We start from the raw sequence: 24,681 nt of genomic DNA, 5'->3' as shown, positions 1-24,681 counted from the left end.
TTTAGCTCCACCATTCAGCTACAGCAGTTTAGCTCCACCATTCAGCTACAGCAGTTTAGCTCCACCATTCAGTCTACAGCAGTTTAGCTCCACCATTCAGCTACAGCAGTTTAGCTCCACCATTCAGTCTACAGCAGTTTAGCTCCACCATTCAGCTACAGCAGTTTAGCTCCAACATTCAGCTACAGCAGTTTAGCTCCACCATTCAGCTACAGCAGTTTAGCTCCAACATTCAGCTACAGTAGCTTCAAATGTCCATCCTATCTCCATGCTGATATTACTAAACTTAAAGAAAGTTAAATTAATAAAATTCCCATTGACAGCCATTACTAACAAAGCATGAGCCAGAATGTTCAATACAGCACAAGAATGTTTATAATTAACTTTTCCAACAGAGCAGATATTACTGCATTTCTGCAAGTTGGGCATAGAAACAATAGAAGAAACCATATGAGTATTATTGGCCTAGTGATACATAATAATCAATAAAACATATCAATGCACAGGTTCGACCTGTCAGTCCAAAACTGAGAAAAGCAGAATCACAATCTCAGCGATTAATCACAGTATCAGTGCAGCTCTAGCTGAGCCTGTCCTTTTTGAGCTGAGTGTGTCTCTGCCTTCGTCCAGGAACGAGGGAAATAGCACCCGAATGCCATCCCTCCTTCAGACGGAGGATAAGCGTCCATTCTCTCCATAGCTGGAATTCACAGTCGCTCTGGATGGCTATCACAGTCCTGCTCCACATTCTTTCCCCTAATCTCCTGTCTCCCAGCGTGGGCGTGTGGAGAAATGTCCAAAATTTGCCCTGAAGAGTAACAAAGCAAGGTCTGATGGGAAGCTGTGAGAATACAGAGGAGAAATGTGGACAGAGTGAGAAAAGCAGCAGTGAGACTGGAAGAGTGACTCATACAGGACTGGACAAACGTGGCCTTAAAGCGATGAAAATCCAGTTCTTCCCAGTTTCCTCCCCTTACCTGGAATGTAGCCAATCAGCCGAGACATGTTTGGTGTCTGAAGTTTGCTTCTTTAGTTTTAGAGCTGGAGCTACGAGGCTAATGTTGCACCACTACATCCCTCGTTAGTTACATCAGTTGCAATATAATAAACTGCAATACAATCTGATATGACGCAAAATGATATGCAGGAATGCCATTCTATATGAAATGATGCAATACAATTCCATACAATGCAACTCAATATGACAGCTGCAATACAACTACATACAGTATGATGCAACATGATACAATTCGATGTACGACACAATACAATCTAATTCAATACAATATGATACAACACCATACACTGTGATGCAGTTCGATACAGTACCATACACTGTACTGTTACATCCCTTGTTAGCTACATTAGCTGTGTTGCTCCAGAGCTAAAACTAAAGAAGCAAACCTCTGACACCAAATATGTAGAAATACCTGGCCACTTTATTAGAAACACCTACCATGTGCGTCCACTAACTGGCCACTATATTAGAAACACCTACCCCATACATCCACTCACTGGCCACTTTATTAGAAACACCTACCCCATTCATCCACTCACTGGCCACTTTATTAGAAACACCTACCCCATTCATCCACTCACTGGCCACTTTATTAGAAACACCTACCCTATACATCCACTCACTGGCCACTTTATTAGAAACACCTACCCCATTCATCCACTCACTGGCCACTTTATTAGAAACACCTACCCCATTCATCCACTCACTGGCCACTTTATTAGAAACACCAACCCCATACATTCACCAAGTGGCCACTTTATTGGAAACACCTACCCTATACCTCCACTCACTGGCCACTTTATTGGAAACACCTACCCCATTCATCCACTAACTGGCCACTTTATTAGAAACACCTACCCCATACATTCACCAAGTGGCCACTTTATTGGAAACACCTACCCTATACATCCACTCACTGGCCACTTTATTAGAAACACTTACCCCATTCATCCACTCACTGGCCACTTTATTAGAAACACCTACCCCATACATTCGCCAAGTGGCCACTTTATTGGAAAAACCTACCCTATACAACCACTAACTGGCCACTTTATTAGAAACACCTACCCCATACATTCCCCAAGTGGCCACTTTATTGGAAACACCTACCCTATACAACCACTCACTGGCCACTTTATTAGAAACACCTACCCCATACATTCGCCAAGTGGCCACTTTATTGGAAACACCTACCCTATACATCCACTCACTGGCCACTTTATTAGAAACACTTACCCCATTCATCCACTAACTGGCCACTTTATTAGAAACACCTACCCCATACATTCGCCAAGTGGCCACTTTATTGGAAAAACCTACCCTATACAACCACTAACTGGCCACTTTATTAGAAACACCTACCCCATACATTCCCCAAGTGGCCACTTTATTGGAAACACCTACCCTATACAACCACTAACTGGCCACTTTATTAGAAACACCTACCCCATACATTCACCAAGTGGCCACTTTATTGGAAACACCTACCCTATACAACCACTAACTGGCCACTTTATTAGAAACACCTACCCCATACATTCACCAAGCGGCCACTTTATTGGAAACACCTACCCTATACATTCAATCATTGGCCATTTTATTAGAAACACCTACCCCATTCATTCACTCACTGGCCACTTTATTAGAAACAACCACCTTGTACTTCCACTCACTGGCCACTTTATTAGAAACAACTAACTTGTGCTCCACAATCTCTAACTGCACACCAGTAAGGTGGAGCTACAAGAGAGGGGTTTCTAATAATGTGGCGACGGAGTATAAAGTGACAGTGATGAAAAACAGGAGGAATTTGAGCAGATCTCATTATAGCATAACTCGAGCACTGCAGGCAGCCAGAAACAAACCTCCTCTGAGCTCTAATGTTCCCTCCAGTTGTGTTTTCGTGCTGGGCTAGAACACACAGTCCCTAAGCGAGAACATCATGACACCATCCTCCGTTATGCCAGCCAAGGGAATCGAATTTAATATTTCACTGATGGGCTGAAACATGTTTGGTGCCTGAAGTTTGCTTCTTCAGGTTCAGCACTGGAGATGCGTGGCTGATGTAGCCAACAAGTGATGGAATGTTAGCACTGTAAGCAGTTATCAGAGCTCTATCAGACCTGCTTATGGTTGAACTGTACCATAACAGAGATTTTTAAACATGGACAGAAGTACTGACAAAATTCAGGCATCTGGTGTCAGCGTCTCAGTGATTCAAGACTTGACTCAGACTCGTACCTTAGAGACTCTAGGCTCGACTCAAACTCACACCTTAGAGACTCAAAACTCGACTTCGACTCAACTCAGACCCAACTTGGACTCGTCCCTCGGAGATTCGAGACATGATTCTGACCTTAGAGACTCGAATTTGGACTTGGACTGAACTTGGACTTGCCTCAGTGACTCGAGACGCGACTTGAAGTCACATCACAGAGATTCGAGATACAGATTGGCACTCCAGAGACTCGACTCGGACTGGCATCTCAGCAACTTGAGACTCGACTTTGACTCGCACCTCAGAGTCTCAAGACTCGACTCGGACTTGCACTTGCACCTCAGAGACTTGAGGCTCCACTCGAACTCACACCTCAGAGACTTGAGACTCTGACTCAACTCAGACCCAATTTGACTCACACCTTACAGACTCGTGACTTGACTTAAACTCAGAGAATCGAGACTCGGACTCGCACATCAGAGACTTGAGACTCAATTCAGACTCACACCTCAGTGAATCGAGACTCGATTCAAACTCACACTTTATAGACTTGAGACTCGACTCTGATTCAACTCAGACCCAATTTGACTCACACCTTACAGACTCGTGACTTGACTTAATCTCACACCTCAGAGAATCGAGACTCGGACTCGCACATCAGAGACTTGAGACTCAATTCAGACTCGCACCTCAGTGAATCGAGACTCGACTCAAACTCACACTTTATAGACTTGAGGCTCAACTCTGATTCAACTCAGACCCAACTTGACTCACGCCTTAGAGACTCAAGACTTGACTCAGACTCACACCTCTGAGACTCAAGACTCAACTCTGACTTGATTCAGGCTCAACTTAGCACTCTCACCTCTGAGACTCGAGACATGATTTAAAGTCACATCACAGAGACTCGAGAGTCAGATTCACACCCCAGAGACTCGACTCAACTCCAACTCACACCTCAGAGCCTTGAGACTCAACTTGAACTCACATCTCAGAGACTCGAGACTCGACCTGGAGTCTCACCTCAAAGACTCAAGACTCGACTCAGACTCTCACCCCAGGGACTTCAGATTTGTCTGATATTTCAGGCTGATGTGTGATGATGTGTTTATTGATTATTTTGTCTTTACTGAGTTTAGATGACCCTGAGTTACTGAACTCAAATATCTGCATTTTTACTCTACACAAATGTTATATTTCTTTGTAATGGCCATAAATCCCATATCAGTGCACCTCTAATTAAAACAGAGGAAAATATATTCCCAATAGTCTTGACGAAGTGGTTATGTGACTCTGTATGACACACTGTTATCAATAAACAAGGACAGAAGTGTATCAGGACTGATAACAGCAGCAGCCACAGAAACCACACTTCAGCAGATTGAGGGGTTTTAAGATGAGACAGAGCAAACGAGTCGATGTTTTTTGAAAGAGTGACGTTTGTGAAAGTGAAGCGCAGCCCACCATCTTTCAGAGCAAGATGTGGGAGAGAAAAGTCCTGATAGCTCACAGCCACGTCAGCAGAGAGAGAGAGAGAGAGAGAGAGAGAGAGAGAAAAAGCTGGGTTCCTGGCAAGAAAGTGAGAAGGCAAAAGGAGTCGACAGTGGAGATTAAAACCAGAAGACGAATAGTCTGCGGGAGCGCAAACGGCTGGAGGCAGAACGCTGGAGAAAAGCTGGAGGACTGACAGATCTGGAGTAGAGACTCAGAAAGCCTCAGGATGGCAGATCCGTGCAGAAGGTCTAGATCTGAGGAACAGAACAAACTATCTGCACCTCCAGGGCCTTCAGACCTTTAGGAGTTGAGTTACTGTTGCTCTGCTGTGATATTTACCTCTGATTACATAATTACACAATTAATTACACACACAAGGACCTCAACGGAAATGAGCCCCGGGCTTTCTGCGTTATCTCTGAATTATCTCTGCTTTTATACACTGATATAGCTCAATTAAAGCTGTGAGTGGAGCTGTTGGCTTTAAAAATATGGACTATTCTTATAAAGGGTTTATGCATGGTTTAAAGATCGTTTGTTCATGGTCGTTAGTTAGGTCATACATACTACCTTAAACTATTAATAAGCTGTTATAACACATTAGTTAGTTAAGTGACCCTTATTAGCCCCACACGGGGAAATTTCACCTCCACGTTTAACCCTTCCGTGCAGTGAAACACCGCATACACACTAGTGAACACACACACACTAAGGGGCAGTGGGCACACTTGCCCAGAGCGGTGGGCAGCCCTATCCACAGTGCCCAGGGAGCAGTTGGGGGTTAGGTGTCTTGCTCAAGGGCACTTCAGTCACGTACTGTCAGGGGATCGAACCAGCGACCTTCCGGTCACAAGGCTGGTCCCACGCACACTTTATAAGGGTAGTCTTACTTTAATGTGGTACCAAAATATGAAATGATGTAATAAAATCAATCAATCAATCAATCAATCAACCTCAGTTGACAAAATCAACTAATTGCTCATATTTTCACTAATACGAAAAAGTGGCTTTGCTCAGCTGCACAATTCTGTCACTGTAGACGTTTGATTGGGTGAACGCAGCTACACTTTTAAAAAGATGGTTCTTCCAGGGTTCTTTAGTAAAGATAATGGTTCTATATAGAACCATGAATGAAAAAAGAACTATTTGTATGCTTAAATGGTTCCCTGTATGGATAACGTGTTGCATATGGTTCTACATGGTACCAAAAAGGGTTCTGCTACTGTCACAACGTCAAGTTTGTACACAATAGAAGAACGCATTTTGGTGCTACAATCTGAAGAACCATTTCACCATGCAGAGAACCATTTGATCATGCAAATTGTTCTTTGTGCATTCATGGTTCTATACAGAACCACTGTCTTTACTAAAGAACCCTTGAAGAACCATCTTTTTTTAAGAGTGTAGATGTTCTACTAGAGGTGGGTCAATCAAGCTAAACATGCAGATACATTAAGAACCTAGTCAGTTAAACAACCACCTCTTTTTATCTTATCATGTCTGTTATTATTCTAATTGTTATTATTTTAGTTGTTTATTTTATTTATTTTCATGTCATTTTTAATTTAACCCATGTTAATACACTATATATATGATATTATCTTAAATATAGTCAATTAATCTAATATATCTCCTGTTGAGATTGTTGTAAACTTATTTTAATATTTTTTAATTTATTTCCAAACATTCTGACTCGTTTTAAGTGACTTTATCAAGTAAATTAATCTCACTATAGTGGCAGATCATTTTGCTTGTTGTAAGAAATGTACTTGAACCCAGCAACATTATCTGCCAGTATAGTGAGATAAATTTACTTAATAAAATCACTTAAAACAGGTTAAAAATGTCTAGAAGTAAGATAAATAATCTCAAAATAAGAGCACAACCATCTCAAAATGGGAAATATTAGATAGAGATTAGATACATGAGGGGGCAGTCGTGGGCTGGAGGTTAGGGAACCAGCCTTGTGACCAGAAGGTCGCTGGTTTGATCCCCTGAGCTGATAATATGTGACTGAAGTGCCCTTGAGCAAAACACCTAACCCCCAACTGCTCCCTGGGCACTGTGGATAGGGCTGCTCACCGCTCCGGGCAAGCGTGCTCACTGCCCCCTAGTGTGTGTGTTCACTAGTGTGTATGTGGTGTTTCACTGCACGGATGGGTCAAAATGTGGAGGTGAAATTTCCCTATTGTGAGACTAATAAAGGGTCACTTAATCATCTTAAGCAGGAAAGGGATACAGGGGGAGGACAAAAGAGGGTACAGGACAAAAAAATACTGCCTTAATTGCATCGTATTGTAAAGCTGTACATATATATAAAATAAAAAATAATGAATTATGTTTCCCCAAACATGTACAACGTCCTGATGTCCTCCATGTGTCTGCCTGGATGCTCTCATCTCTATAACTAGTGGTTTCTATGGGCAAATATTAGGATGAATCCAAAATAGATGAATTGAGCTAAGAAGCTGGCTTCTGTGGCTGAAGTAAATTTTCCCAGATGTTCAAAAACTGTCCTCAGTGTTTCAGACTACAGAGCGCTGGACAAAGTATGTTTCTCCACAATGCACCACAACAACGACTTTATAAGTAAGAAATCTCATTTTTTCATCATTCAGAAACAGATCTGTCTATTTCAGAGTCTGCAGAGGCAGCGCCGGCCGCTCTGGCAGGGCAGCCGAGTTTTTTCTTCTCCGTGATGGGCAGTGAGGTACATCTGGACTGAACTGTGCCGCTGTGTCCCGGCCAGCAGCTTCGTCCAAATGCACTCCCTCACCCCGCTCCGCAGCTCCGGCCAGCAGACAGGAGGAATTCTCTCTCTCACCGAGTCTCTCTCTCATTTCAGCATCTCTGCTCTCCACTGCAGTCGTACGACAACAACAGCAGCGTCCGTGAGCAAAACGTTTCTTGTGAATCAATTATCTTCCATGAATCAGCCCAAAGATGACGACACAACTCAGTGTGTGAGATGTAATCAGAGTGACTCAGAGTGGTTTGGTGTGAAATGGTTCAGATGTCTTTACAGTGGTGGTGATAGGAACCAGGGGTCGCCATGACTACAACACAAGAACCACCAGTGAACCTACACGAGTCTTCTGAGTTTATATGGAATGTTGATGATGGAAAATAGTGGAAAATCTGAAATAATACGTTTTCTTTGGGGACTATTTTGCCTCACAGTGCCCTGCATGTATCCCTCCACCATGAATGGAGTTTAAGTTCTCTAAACTATCATAAAACAGTGTCTCAGTCATCAGGCAGTGAATTCATAACCATTTCATGTAGGAACTTTCTGTGAGGGAGCTTTTAGAGGTGGACGTCTGGTTCCTGTCACCACCACTGTGAACAGTTCTGACTCGGTAAGTTTCTCTAGAACAGAGCGTTTCACACCAAACCACTCTGAACCGCTCTGTTTACATCTTAACTGTTTAATTATGCATTTATTTAATGGTAAAATTTCCCATTCAAAGCTTTGAACAGCATGTGAATATAATCATTTACACATTAACCTAAAATATCATAATATAAAATGCCACATCTTGACATTTTAAGACGGACCTCTTCAAGTTACCGTCTAAGTTCTGTCTGTAGACGGTGACTACCGCCTTCGTTCTGCTTGAGTCAGTTCAAAAGAGTCATTCTAATGAACTGAATCAAACTCTGAATCACGTAAATGTTTTGTTGTTGTGTGTTGAGTCTGTGACCAAAAATATCTCTCACCAACTCGGCAGCCAGAAAACATCGCTTTATAATGAATTTTCCACACGATGAGACACACAGCCATCCCTGTCAGTTTCAGGACGTTCCACCCTGAAATTCCCGACTTCTCACATTCCTGCAGCTCCACTTCACCTCCACAAAAACACTCCAACAGGATCTCTCTCTGCAGACGTCAGAGCAGTCTGGGTCACTGGGCTCCAGCGGAGTTACAGCACACAGCTCGACCCATCGCGCAGATTTCTCAATAAAATAGGTATAATTTAAAAACCTCGTTATAAAACATGCATTTTTACATCTGTAAGAGTCTCATTTATTTACATTTGCTTCATAGATTTTATGACGGAATAAGCTTTTTTTTTTTAAAACAAGATCATCAATTTTACCACTCGGAAAATGTCAGGTGGCAAAATCACACAATAATAAAACCATTACAGTAAATCGGCACTGTCAGAACAAAAAGCCGCACCTCCACAAAGTCAATTTCACAGGAGAAGAAGAAAACATTCTTAAATTTGAACAGAAGTCCAGGTACTTTTGAACCATTATTACTGTCCCATTACTTTTGGAAGTTATGACAAAATGTAAAGAGAAGCACGTATTCTGAAAAAATGAAAAATGACAAAAATGGAGATAAGAGGTTTTGTGCTGACAGTGAACACTCGATATAGTTATAGTGAATTAATTACCAATATTAAAAAAAAACATGGAGAATCTAGTTTTTGTACTTGGACATCCATATAAACTGAAGGAGATGTAGATAAGATAACTTGTATATATTAATTTAACTTTCAGAGGCTGCGATGTGATTATAAAACGATTATCGATGCATCTTTTTTTTCTATACAGCGTAGTAAAGTAAATAAGTGAACAACAACTGAAATACATTAAATATACACAAAATATACACAGAATATAGAGACAATATACATTTCAAAGTGACTAAGTGACTCAGTGTTGTTATTTAAAGTGACTTGGTACTTTTAAACCAAAGTATCTGTAATGATCCATAATGAATTTACTTCCAGTATCTTTTATTAATAAATCAGATGGAAGTGATGTGGTCAGTGAACTGGAAGGCTCTCATTCACTGCTCTTGTTTGGAGCACATGAGACGCTGCTGCTACTCATCTGTGATAAAATGCGCAGTTACGGTGAAATAAGATCCAGTGGCAATTAGTGTCCACACAGCGCGTTACAGCCGTCCAGCCCGTTCGGTTTTGGTCTCGCTGTAGAGAGTGGGGGGATCGCTGTGTCAGTAAAGTATCTTTGAGACGGGTCGTGTGCAACATAGCGCGAAAGCCCTGTTTCACAACAACTGAGAACCGGCGTGCAGACTGCAGGTCACATAGCAGCGATGCGTTATTCACATTTATAAGCAGCGCAGTTATATATTTTACACACACACACACACACACACACATACACACACACACATATATATATATATATATGTGTGTGTGTGTAAAATAAAAGAACATTATGATAATAATAATAATTAGGATAATAACAACAATAATAACACATCTTCATGTTTTTCTATGGTCGCACAAGTCAATCCATGACTTAATGACATTTTCAGTTTACTGCACCATGAATGTCAACCAGGGTCTTTATTATGCCCATTCATTCTCTAAGGCATGTCAGAATAAAAGCCCTCTGTTGTTGGTTGCGCCGCAGGAAATCAGAATTTATGGACCAAATTTTTCAAACATAAAACCATACCTAACGACTTTATTTCATATAACTAGATTACCCTGTTAAATAGTTTACTCAATTTGCATGCATTGGATTATCTCATATCTGATCTGCGTGGAAATACCTTCTGAAAAATGAATAACTTTGTTTTGACTGTCAATGAAATTAGATGACTTTTGCCCTGTAGTGTCTGTTTATACAGCATGTTCACGTTTGAGGAACACACATTAAAGCAGCACAGTGACCTTTAATAACCTTTAATAACCTCACTATTACACTGCTGTCAAATACCAGTGAGTACAACAGGCTCGTCCTCGGCCAGTTTACAGACAGGAAACATCCAGACGTTCTTCCGGTTCTGTTCCTGTGTGTGAGGAACTCTTCAGAGCAGCCCTGTCGGCTCCGCTGTGTTAGTAACTCAATTAAGTCCGTCTGAATCTCAACGCACAGAAATTCTGATCTGTTTTTGCTGAGTGAGCAGCTCGACTGCAGAGCGCTGAGGAAAATACTGTCCACTCAGCAGAACACGACTAACGCCCAGACGACACTTCTGACTTTATTCAGCACAGACATAAACCCAACACTGTCCAACCCAACACTGTCCAACCCAACACTGTCCAACCCAACACTGTCCAACCCAACACTGACCCCATCTAAACACTGTCCCCAACATTGTCCAATCCAAACACTGACCCCAACACTGAACCAATCCAAACACTGACCCCAACACTGAACCAATCCAAACACTGTACCCAACACTGAACCAATCCAAACACTGTCCAACATTGAACCAATCCAAACACTGTCCCCAGCACTGAACTAATCCAAACACTGTCCCCAGCACTGTCCAATCCACTGTCCACAACACTGAAACAATTCAAACACTGACCCCAACACTGTCCAATCCAAACACTGTCTCCACCACTGAAACAATTCAAACACTGACCCCAACACTGAACCAATCTAAACACTGACCCCAACACTGTCCAATCCAAACACTGTCCCCAACACTGTCCAATCCAAACACTGACCCCAACACTGTCCAATCCACACACTGTCCCCAACATTGAACCAATCCAAACACTGTCTCCAACACTGAACCAATCCAAACACTGACCCCAACACTGTCCAATCCAAACACTGACCCCAACACTGAACCAATCCAAACACTGTCCCCAACACTAGACCAATCCGAACTCTGTCCCCAACACTGAACCAATCCAAACACTGTCCCCAACACTCAACCAATCCAAACACTGTCTCCAACGCTGAACCAATCTAAACACTGTCCCCAACACTGTCCAATCCAAACACTGTCCCCAGCACTGAACCAAACACTGTCCACAACACTGTCCAACCCAAACACTGTCCAACCCAAACACTGTCCCCAACACTGTCCAATCCAAACACTGTCCAATCCGAACTCTGTCCCCAACACTGAACCAATCCAAACACTGTCCCCAATACTGAACCAATCCAAACACTGTCCCCAACACTAGACCAATCCGAACTCTGTCCCCAACACTGAACCAATCCAAACACTGTCCCCAATACTGAAACAATCCAAACACTGTCCCCAACACTGTCCAGTCCAAACACTGTCCACAACACAGAAACGATCCAAACACTGTCCCCAATACTGAAACAATCCAAACACTGTCCCCAACACTGTCCAGTCCAAACACTGTCCACAACACAGAAACGATCCAAACACTGTCCCCAATACTGAAACAATCCAAACACTGTCCCCAACACTGTCCAGTCCAAACACTGTCCACAACACAGAAACGATCCAAACACTGTCCCCAACACTGTCCAATCCAAACACTGTCCACAACACAGAAACAATCCAAACCCTGTCCCCAACATTAAAACAATCCAAACCCTGTCCCCAACACTGAAACAATCCAAACCCTGTCCCCAACACTGAAATAATCCAAACACTGTCCCCAACACTGAAACAATCCAAACCCTGTCCCCAACACTGAAATAATCCAAACCCTGTCCCCAACACTGAAACAATCCAAACCCTGTCCCCAACACTGAAATAATCCAAACCCTGTCCCCAACACTGAACCAATCCAAACACTGTCCCCAGCGTATAAACAATCCAAATACTGACACAAAAACCTGCTACTCCTCTGGATCCTGACAAAAGGTATTAAGATCACATTCTTACAATTTGATGAAAACTGTTCCATGTTGAAAAGGTGTCGAGCAGTTAGATCATCATTCTACAGAGCACTTTAGATCCAGGCACAGTGGCTCACATCTTTAACTGATCAGAGAAACCGAGCTGATCACTGCTCCCCAACACAGAAACAATATGAACACAGACAGGCAATCCAAACACCACTCCACAGGACACACAGGCCACAACTCTTACAGTCTGATGGGTTTAATACTCTTCAACACATCCAGTAAGCTGTGAAAAGTGTGTTCCATACTGAAAGCTGTCCAGTAGTTAGATCATTATAAAGCACTTTAAATGCAGTAAATCACAAGTGAAGCCTACTGGCTCACGTCTTTAGCGTATCAGAGAAACAGAGCTGATCTTGGACCAATCTTTGAATGCAGGTATACACCACTGAGGTCATGCTGCAGTACTGCAGTCATGCCCATAGGGGAACACTAGATCTAAGCAGTTTTTCTTGATGGGAAAAATGAAGGGAGTTTTCGGAAATCACCACTATCTCATCCTGTGATAAACAAAAAAGGTCCAAAGCTGATATGATTTGTCCTGGGTACATTTTTTCATCTAATCTCACTGGATCCTCTGAATTATGGGGTCATTACAGAGTCAAAATATGAATATTGCTATGTGTGCAAACACTGCTGCACGTCTGACATCAGAAGACTGACCTCATCATAATACCCCATGCAAACTAGCAAGCTTTGTCCAGTGTGGTTGTTAAAGAGGCTCTGTTAGCTTGCTAGCAGCATGTATGTAGCAATATTCATACTTTGGCTCCTTAACAAAACTGTAGCTCAGAGGATTATGGATTAAGGCCTCCAGTGACACTCAGGGAAAAATGTCCACAGGCCGTCAGAGTTCTGCATCACTGCACTTCTCTTTTAGCTCCTTCTCCCAGCGTACCTCAGCTCAGCTGACTCCACTTCCCTTTCTGATACAGCAACATGACGAGTCACGAGAATTCACCGCATCCTTATTTAGAAAACAATCCTCACTAAAATTACCACAAAGATGTGGGAAAGTCAGAAACGACTGATTTTTAGGTTATAAATAAAGTTCTGCACCTTCTCTTAGTAATGAGAACCTCTGCACAGGCTCTGTGGTGTATTTTTATCACGTACAGTGCTGTGCAAGAGTCTGAGCATCTGAGCACATTATTTAAAACACTTATTTAACATTTTAAAATTCTTTTCAAAAAAGTAACTGATCTCTTTTGAGCTAGTCTGAAGGACGAAGGTTCTAGAATTCTCCTTCAGCATCAAATAAAATTATGAAATTCTATCATCAGCACTTAATTCAATTTAATTAAAACTGATTAACAAAATCAAAACGATATCTTAGTGAGTGTAAACATCTCACATGTAGTCATTAAATCTATTACTTCTCATTATGAGACTGCTGAGAATACTGCGAGATTATTTAACTTATTTCTAGTCATTTTTACTTGTTTTTAAGCAGTTTTATCTTATAAAAGTGTCTTATTTCATTGGCAGATCATGTTACTTGTTGTAATCGTTCTTTCTTAAAATAAGCTAAATTATAGTCATTATTTATCAAAACAACTAAACTAATCTGCCAATGGAATAAGACACTTTCACCAGATAAAATCACTGAAAACAAGTAAAAATGTACAGAAACAGGTGGAATAATCTAATAATATTCTCACAACAGACTCATAATGAGAGATATTAGATTTATTGACTATAATTAAGAAGTTTACACATATTAAGATATTATTTTTGCAGTGTGGAATTGAAAATGGTTAAACGAACATAGTGACATACATTAAATCAGCTGTTCTTATATAGTAGTGTTATTTGTATTTTTAATAGTAGTTAATAGTAAATTAAAATGACAATTTTTCAGGTGGCTAAAGCTTTTGCACAGTATTGTATACGGTTAAAATACAGCTGAGAAAAAAAAACATAATAGATGACACTGCATGCCTTTGTTTTTTTTCTTTCTTGGTTCCCAATAAAACGAACTAACAAAAAAAGAAGCATGAAAAAGTAAATGCTCTTATCGACAGCCACTTGGAGGAACGAGCAAAACAAATGAAAGATGGTCACCATCTGTCTGAAAGCTCTGGAGACGTGAGGGGCCGTGTGGATCTGGCCGGGGCCTCCAGCAGATGATAAACAGGAAAAGATGCCCAGCTGGCTGGAATACCACATCAATGGAGGCAGTGTCAGAGGCCCCGGTTATGCAGCCCGCTCAGGGGCCTCTCAGGGGCCCCAAACTGTACCTGCCCTCAGCCCATCAAGCCCATCAGCCCCTCAGAAACACAGCATCCAGCAGAGCAGACAAAACACAGAACACAGGGCTATACCGGCACTGAGGAACGAGACCAAGATCAAGATAAGCTCTTTCTGAAGTCCCTCTCAAAGATTGTGACAGATGTACCTGCCTTAAAGGGCTTCAACACAAAGTCAAAGACATTAATTACAAAGAAATGATTAATTCATCAATTTACTTTGAACACACTATTTGATACAAAAATGAAACTGCACTACAAATTTGATATCAACACTGCTTGTAAAAATAAAATATTGCTGAGAATTTTGCTTGTTTCAAGAATTAATGCTTAAAACAAGCAAGATTATTTGTGAACTGAAGACAATATCATGAAAAATTTACTCAAAAAAAGGAAAAACGTGCTAAAAATAGGATAAATAATAATATAAAGTTCTTAGAACAGTCTTTTTATGAGAAATATTGTGTAAAGTTTTTTGCAGTGTGTAGTGTTCATATCGTCACTGTTGGGACAAAACCTTGTAACTCCATTTTTTCGTTTTTCTTTTTTTGGACATAATTTGAAATCACCATCTGCCCTTTAGATTCTGACATAATTTCATGACAAATGGAGCAACACGAGCCATTTAAAATTTCTTGGAATTAATCATTTTTCTATTAACTTCCTTTAAAAGTTATGTACCATTTAAAGCGAGCTTTTTGAAGATATGCAGATTTGCTAAAGCAACAATGATATGATTTACACATTCAATCTGATAGACTGTAATACACTACAGGAAGTGTAGGAGGCGATATTGCTTCTACTGTTTCATTTAAAAAGCCTCTATAATGTTCATATGATCCACACAGTCACTCTGACAGACTGTAATACACTACAGGAAGTGTAGGGGGCGATATGGCTTCTACTGTTTCATTTAAAAAGCCTCTATAATGTTCATACGATCCACACAGTCACTCTGACAGACTGTAATACACTACAGGAAGTGTAGGGGGCGATATGGCTTCTACTGTTTCATTTAAAAAGTCTCTATAATGTTCATATGATCCACACAGTCACTCTGACAGACTGTAATACACTACAGGAAGTGTAGGGGGCGATATGGCTTCTACTGTTTCATTTAAAAAGTCTCTATAATGTTCATATGATCCACACAGTCACTCTGACAGACTGTAATACACTACAGGAAGTGTAGGGGGCGATATGGCTTCTACTGTTTCATTTAAAAAGCTCTATAATGTTCATATGATCCACACAGTCACTCTGACAGACTGTAATACACTACAGGAAGTGTAGGGGGCGATATGGCTTCTACTGTTTCATTTAAAAAGTCTCTATTATGTTCATATGATCCACACAGTCACTCTGACAGACTGTAATACACTACAGAAAGTGTAGGGGGCGATATGACTTGTTGTTCCACTGCAGCTTTAAAAAAGAACTTGCTTTTTGCACAGAACTCTTATGATGGTAACAGAAAACTGAGAGGAACTGAAAAAGGGCATCATAATTGGTTAATTGATCAACAACAGTAGATCAGGTTCATCTACTGTAGGAATAAAGTCAGACTATTTTAAAAGTTCTACTGTCTCGTCAGCAATAAAACCCTCACTGACTTCATACAACTGCAGAAAAGAAGGGCAAACAGAAAAAGCCCAAACCAAACAGCGCAAGGATTCCCAAGCACAGAGGCGCAGGGTGAGTTCAGAGCGCTGAGGCCTTGCTTTTGAAGAGAGTGTGGGAACGCTGGGTAAAGTGGCCGTATTGCCTGTGGTGGAGGGCAGTTAAGCAGGCCTCCGTTGAAAAAGGAAAGGGTCAGCCTGTTTAAACAAGACAAAGATTACAGTTCAGCCGCTTCCACTCTAATTAGCAGAGAGATGGGGCCAAGCCCAGGTTGCAGTAAACACCGGCTCTCAGAGCTGTAATGAGCTGCCACTCAGCCAGAGAGTGGCCCACAAACGCTAACCCCAACTCACCCTGCTAGCACAGAGCAGAGCACCATCATAAAGCACACTGCTAACAGTGCTTCCAAAGCCACTCAAAGCACACTGTAACAAAGCCCAACACTGCCAACCCTTCAGAAACCTCACTGTAACAAAGACCAACACTGATAACCCTTCACAAATCACACTGTAACAAAGCCCAACACTGCTAACCCTTCAGAAATCACACTGTAACAAAGACCAACACTGATAACCCTTCACAAATCACACTGTAACAAAGCCCAACACTGCTAACCCTTCAGAAATCACACTGTAACAAAGACCAACACTGCTAACCCTTCACAAATCACACTGTAACAAAGCCCAACACTGCTAACCCTTCACAAATCACACTGTAACAAAGCAACACTGCTAACCCTTCAGAAATCACACTGTAACAAAGACCAACACTGATAACCCTTCAGATATCACACTGTAACAAAGACCAACACTGCTAACCCTTCAGAAACCACACTGTAACAAAGCCCAACACTGCTAACCCTTCAGAAATCACACTGTAACAAAGACCAACACTGCTAACCCTTCACAAATCACACTGTAACAAAGCAACACTGCTAACCCTTCAGAAATCACACTGTAACAAAGCCCAACACTGATAACCCTTCACAAATCACACTGTAACAAAGCCCAACACTGATAACCCTTCAGAAATCACACTGTAACAAAGCCCAACACTGCTTACTCTTCAGAAACCACACTGTAACAAAGCCCAACACTGCTAACTCTTCAGAAACCACACTGTAACAAAGCCCAACACTGCTAACCCTTCAGAAATCACACTGTAACAAAGCAACACTGCTAACCCTTCAGAAATCACACTGTAACAAAGCCCAACACTGCCAACCCTTCAGAAATCACACTGTAACAAAGCCCAACACTGCTAACTCTTCAGAAATCACACTGTAACAAAGCCCAACACTGCTAACCCTTCAGAAATCACACTGTAACAAAGCCCAACACTGCTAACCCTTCAGAAATCACACTGTAACAAAGCCCAACACTGCTAACCCTTCAGAAATCACACTGTAAAAAAGCCCAACACTGCTAACCCTTCAGAAATCACACTGTAACAAAGCCCAACACTGCTAACCCTTCAGAAACCACACTGTAACAAAGCCCAACACTGCTAACCCTTCAGAAATCACACTGTAACAAAGCCCAACACTGCTAACCCTTCAGAAACCTGACTGTAACAAAGCCCAACACTGATAACCCTTCAGAAACCACACTGTAACAAACCCCAACATTGCCAAACCTTCAGAAACCACACTGTAACAAAGCCCAACACTGCTAACCCTTCACAAATCACACTGTAACAAAGCCCAACACTGCTTACTCTTCAGAAACCACACTGTAACAAAGTCCAACACTGATAACCCTTCAGAAATCACACTGTAACAAAGCCTAACACTGCCAACCCTTCAGAAATCACACTGCAACAAAGCCCAACACTGATAACCCTTCACAAATCACACTGTAACAAAGCCCAACACTACCAACCCTTCAGAAATCACACTGTAACAAAGCCCAACACTGCCAACCCTTCAGAAATCACACTGTAACAAAGCCCAACACTGCTAACCCTTCAGAAATCACACTGTAACAAAGCCCAACACTGCTAACCCTTCAGAAATCACACTGTAACAAAGCAACACTGCTAACCCTTCAGAAATCACACTGTAACAAAGCCCAACACTGCTAACTCTTCAGAAATCACACTGTAACAAAGCCCAACACTGCCAACCCTTCACAAATCACACTGTAACAAAGCCCAACACTGCTTACTCTTCAGAAATCACACTGTAACAAAGCCCAACACTGCTAACTCTTCAGAAATCACACTGTAACAAAGCCCAACACTGCTAACCCTTCAGAAATCACACTGTAACAAAGCCCAACACTGCTTACTCTTCAGAAATCACACTGTAACAAAGCCCAACACTGCTAACTCTTCAGAAATCACACTGTAACAAAGCCCAACACTGCTAACTCTTCAGAAATCACACTGTAACAAAGCCCAACACTGCTAGCCCTTCAGATATCACACTGTAACAAAGCCCAACACTGCTAACTCTTCACAAATCACACTGTAACAAAGCCCAACACTGCTAACCCTTCACAAATCACACTGTAACAAAGCCCAACACTGCTAACCCTTCACAAATCACACTGTAACAAAGCCTAACACTGCCAACCCTTCACAAATCACACTGTAACAAAGCCAAACACTGCCAACCCTTCACAAATCACACTGTAACAAAGCCCAACACTGCTTACTCTTCAGAAATCACACTGTAACAAAGCCCAACACTGATAACTCTTCAGAAATCACACTGTAACAAAGCCCAACACTGCTAACCCTTCAGAAATCACACTGTAACAAAGCCCAACACTGCTAACTCTTCAGAAATCACACTGTAACAAAGACCAACACTGATAACCCTTCACAAATCACACTGTAACAAAGCCCAACACTGCCAACCCTTCAGAAATCACACTGTAACAAAGCCCAACACTGCTTACTCTTCAGAAACCACACTGTAACAAAGCCCAACACTGATAACCCTTCACAAATCACACTGTAACAAAGCCCAACACTGCCAACCCTTCAGAAACCTCACTGTAACAAAGCCCAACACTGCTAACTCTTCAGAAATCACACTGTAACAAAGCCCAACACTGCTTACTCTTCAGAAACCACACTGTAACAAAGACCAACACTGCTAACCCTTCACAAATCACACTGTAACAAAGCCCAACACTGCTAACCCTTCAGAAATCACACTGTAACAAAGCCCAACACTGCTTACTTTTCAGAAACCACACTGTAACAAAGCCCAACACTGATAACCCTTCAGAAATCACACTGTAACAAAGCCCAACACTGATAACCCTTCAGAAATCACACTGTAACAAAGCCCAACACTGCTAACCCTTCAGAAATCACACTGTAACAAAGCCCAACACTGCTTACTCTTCAGAAATAAAGCCCAAGACTTCTAACCTGCTAGAAAATACATTTTGAAAAATCTGATTTGAAACATCTCTTTTCTTTATTTGTATACTTAATTGTTTATAGTTTCACCCATTTAGCATTCAAGCCTCCACAAAAAGTGCATGTTGGCCCCCCAGGACAAACAATTTGGGCATCCATACTTAACACAGTGAAATGGTTGGTCATCTTACAGTCCATTTGTCAGTACAGCAGTTGGCCCACTTACAGTCCAATGGACAGTCCAATGGTTAGCCCAGTAATGAGGTCTACTAAGGTCCACTAAGGACAGTCCAATGGTTGGTCACCTAACACAGTCCACTGGACAGTCCAGCAGTTGTTCATCTTACTGTCCAATGGCAGTCCAGGGGTTGGTCATCTTACAGTCCATTTGTCAGTCCAGCAGTTGGCCCACAAATAGTACAATGGACAGTCCAATTGTTGGCCCACGAATGTGGTCTACTAAGGTCCACTAAGGACAGTCCAAAGGTTGGTCACCTAACACAGTCCAGTGGACAGTCCAGTGGTTGGTCATCTTACACTCCATTTGATAGTCCTTTGGTTCGTCATCTTACAGTTAATTTGACAGTCCAGTGGTGGGTCACCTAACACAGTCAATCTGGACAGCTCAATGGTTTGTCCACTAAATGCCTCATGGACAATCCAATGGACAGTCCAACGGTTGGTCTTCTAACACGGTACAATGGACAGTTCAACGGCTGGTCACCTTACATACTACAATGGACTATTCAAAAGTTGGTGCACTAACATTATTCAGTGGTAGGTCTGCTAAGAATCCAATGGACAGTTCAGTGACTGGTTACTTAACTCAGTCCGATCATTGGTCACCAAACACAGTCCACTGGACAGTCCAATGGTTAGTCTGCTAACATTCTAAAGGATATTTAAATGGTCAGTTTCCTAACTCAGTTCAATTGACAGTCATATGATTAACTAACACAGTTCAGTAATTTGCAGACAGTTCAAAGTTTGGCTACCCAACATATTTCAATGGAGGGTCATCTAATGGACAGTCTAACGTTTGGTCCACTAACACAGTCCAATGGTTGCTCTGGTGATACAGTCCAATGGTCGGTCGCCTACCACATCATCATCGGTCACCCGGTTCCCACACAGCAGACAAACAGTTAAGAGTAAGTGAAGGCTGTGGCAGGGCAGCAGTGACAGAGCTAAAAATAACAGCCTGAGTAGCTGAGCTCGGGCTGAATGGGGGATGCAGGGGAGCTTGGGGGGAAAGTGGGAGGCTTTAATGGAGAAGGAGCATGATGAAACAGAGGAGAAAGAGCGTTCGTCATCACTGTAACCACAGCCATCCACAGGCATGCTCCTCAGACAATTCCCACTCACGTCTCTCAGCGAGCGCCGAGCAGAACCTTTCAGGAGTGAAATAATGACCTGCAGCTCGCAGAGTGAAAGTGTGAGTAATGAGGAACCTCGTCAGCGTGAACTGCGAGAGGCGAACTAACAGGAGTTTAGTCAGGAGTAGGCTTGCGAGTGCATTTGGCTAAAAAGGACCCGCAGAGCCTCTCCGTTTCAGCGGACCACAGGCTAAACAGCGGTTACTTTATATAAAATCTTAAATCCAGGGTTCTGCCCTGAGGTTTGCATAATGACAAAGAAGCGTCTCTGTAAAAAGCGGCTGCTCCAGGGCGCACAGCTTCTCTCCGCGCTTTTAATTAAACCCTGCGACCTTTCTGGTAAACACGTGCTGGAGATGCGCCTCTCCAGCCCAGACCTGCTCTTCATCACCCAAACTTCACGTCCCAGCACACAGGGACGGCAGCAGGCTGGCGGAGAGCTCGGCGTGATGGATGCACTCGTACCTGCGTCTGACAGGTGCCTCCTCTGGGTTCCTGAACCTGCACGGAGGTTCAAACCTGGAGGAGTAATTAATGGCAGTCTGGCGTGAGCTCGCTCTCCGTGCTATTGCTTTCTCCAAAGTACAAATGCATGAACCTGCGGACTTATTGTTCAAAAAGAGACTTTCAAGTGCACTTTTAAAATCAGCCAAATGCTTTTTAGATTTGTAGAAAAGTCAATTTAGGCTTTTTAAAGTGGACGGAAAGCCTCAAACAATGCTTTTGACTGCATTAGAAATCTGGCCACTTACAATTACCTTGTGTTTCCACTGACTGGCCACTTTATGAGAAACACCTACCTTGTGGTTCTACTAACTTTACTAATTTGGCCACTTTATTAATTTAATAATTCAAAGTAGAATAATTCATAGTAATAATTCATAGTGGATACTGAATAAATCATAGTAGATATGGAATAACTCATAGTAATAATTCACAGTGGATCCTAAATGATTCATAGTAATAATTCATAGCGGATACTGAATAAATAATGGTAATAATTAATAGCGGAAACTGAATAATTCATAGTGGATAATAACTGCTGAATAATTCATATTAGCATGAAACCGGTTAAATAAAATACCTTCAGTCTGAACTGGGTGAAAGAATTCATGCAACTGCAATCCAGCCCTGTGATCCTGTGTATATTTCTCTAACAAACCTACTTTGACATACAGTTTCAACAAAGTCCAATATTCCAGTAAAGCACACAACACTACAGTGAACTCATTCATACAATTCACTTCCCTACAAAACCACAACAAAATAGGTCACGCAGACCACTTCCTTCCTAAAAACGAGAATCACACACTGATCTAGAAGAGGAGAACATGCTCAGCTAGAGTTCAGACTGCAGGCAAGTAAACACAATCGAACATATTCACAATCATTTAAACACTGGCAATATCGCTGTGCATCACTATTAAATGACATAATGCCATTTTATTGGAAACACCTGCCTTGTGTTCCACTAACAGGACACTTTATTAGAAACACCTACCTTGTGCTTCCACTCACTGGCAACTTTATTAGAAACACCTCCCTTGTAGCTTCACTATGTAGGTGCACATTTGCAGACTGTAGATCATCTGTTCATGTACAGTTTATTGCCTCCACTCATCACTGGTCATTTTCTGACCACTGTGCCGCTGTTGTCCAGATATCATTTGGGTGGTCTATTCTCAGCACAGCAGTGACACTGACATGGTAGCACTGGCTATTCACAGCACCTCACACAGGAGCTCTTGCAAACACTAACACTGCCCCGCTCAGCACACATCTCCCAGCAGGCCGTTCTCTCAGCCTGATCTTCACAGCATTGACCCACAGAACCCCTATGTGGAACAGCAGGCTCTGCTCCAACGCACCCCGACCTACCCTCACACACTCACATGCTGCAGGACCCCCAGGGTCCTCAGAGAGAGAGAGAGAGAGAGAGAGAGAGAGAGACAGACAGACAGATGTGTGTGTCATCAAAACATTCCACACATCTGTCTAACCTTTAAACCCTCCTACTCTGAGGGTCTGCATGTGGGTTCACATGACTCCTCACTCTCATTACCACAGTACCTACACATTAGTTTCATAGTAGATACTGAATAAATCATAGCAGATACTCAATAATTCATAGTACATGCTGAATAATTCATAGCAGATAATAATTCATAGCAGATACTCAATAATTCACAGCAGATATTAAGTAATTCATAGTACATGCTGAATAATTCATAGTAAATACTGAATGATTCATAGTAATAATTCATAGTGGATAATGAATAAATCATAGTAGATACTAAATAATTTATAATAGTTGCTGAATAAATCATAGTAGATACTAAATAATTTATAATAGTTGCTGAATAAATCATAGTAGATACTCAATAGTTATAGTAAGCACTGAATAATTTACAGTAGATTGCTGAGTAATTAATAGTAATAACTAATAGTGAATGAATAATTCATAGTGGATACTGTATAATCCGTAGTGGATAATAATTGCTGAATAATTCATATTAGATACTGAATAATTTAGGCGGCAGATGTAAAACAAACTGCAGCAGCGAACAACACAAACAACAACCATAAACACAAAAACAGACCAATAATAGGTACAATCATCCAGACTGACCACGTCCAGCTCAGACAGTGAGCTTCCACTGATGTCCAGTCTCAGCACCAGTCTGACTAAGAACAGCAGGAGCTGCACTAAAGGTCAAAAGTTTGGAACAATAACTTTGTACAGATCAACATGCTTATTTTTATACGATGTGTGTTTCGATTGTTTCGGCCTGCAGATCAAATACAGCAGAGTGAAGCAGGAAATACCTTGGATGCACTGCAGCGAGCCGTCCTCAGCTCTAATGGTGAACGTTTCTCCAGGGTTCACCTGCACCAGGATGACCTGGAGAGAAAAAACAGCACATCAGACCAGGTGTGCGCCGCTGATTTCACACTGCTCAGGGCACATCTGTTCTCCTTAAATCTTCATCTTACACCACATCTCACTAAATCTCTTCACGAGTAACGACTGATTTGCAGTGTTTCACTAAAGATTTTTCAATACAGTGATAAAACTCCCTGTACAGGTTTAGTTTATCATTAATCAGCTCAGTGCTGATGCTTTGTGAATATTAATCTTCAACACTCAGCTTCATCTTCATCAGAGTATCTTCTTGGTATGAAGACCAGGTTTATGAATAACGATGTGACAGTTTTCGAATTCAAACTGTTGTTAAAAGATCATATTGAAACTCTTTTTTGATCCAAAGGTGTTTTAACCCATTAAATGGTCACGGCCCACCGGCAGGCCCAAAGCTTACCTATACACGTCTATAACCTAGTACACTCTTTAAAATAACCGGTTCTTTAAGGGTTCTGTAGTAGAGAAAATGGTTCTATATAGCACCTTGAACTCTTAAAGAACCTCTTGCATGATTAAAGGGTTCCTCGCAGTGTGAAATGGTTCTTCAGATTGTTGCACTGTGGAAGGTTGTATATTAGAACCTTTTTGAAAAGGGTTCTATGTGGCACCAAAAAGGGTTCTCCTATTGTTACTGGCTTGATATCGTAACAATAGAAGAACCCTTTTTGGTGCTATATAAACCCATATACAGCACATTCTCCATCAATCTGAAAAGCTACTTCATGATGCAAAGACCCCATTAATCATGCAACGGGTTTTCTGAGAGTTCATAATTCTACATAGAACCATTTTCT

General features: G+C 41.7%; 1 protein-coding gene across 1 annotated transcript in view; it reads right to left on the bottom strand.

Annotated features, from left to right (window-relative positions):
• Nucleotides 1-24,681, bottom strand: part of LOC118804798 (fibronectin type III domain-containing protein 3B-like) — a 188,685-nt gene that overhangs the window by 116,760 nt on the left and 47,244 nt on the right. Inside the window, exon 3 of the mRNA XM_036565449.1 lies at nt 23,791-23,866. Coding sequence (XP_036421342.1) covers nt 23,791-23,866 — 76 coding nt within the window. The remainder of the gene's footprint in view (nt 1-23,790; nt 23,867-24,681) is intronic.

This window comes from Colossoma macropomum, unplaced genomic scaffold, assembly GCF_904425465.1.
Source record: "Colossoma macropomum unplaced genomic scaffold, Colossoma_macropomum, whole genome shotgun sequence".
In the NCBI taxonomy this organism is placed as follows: domain Eukaryota; kingdom Metazoa; phylum Chordata; class Actinopteri; order Characiformes; family Serrasalmidae; genus Colossoma; species Colossoma macropomum.
Note: the sequence above shows the minus strand (reverse complement) of the source record. Positions and strands in the feature narration are given on the sequence as shown.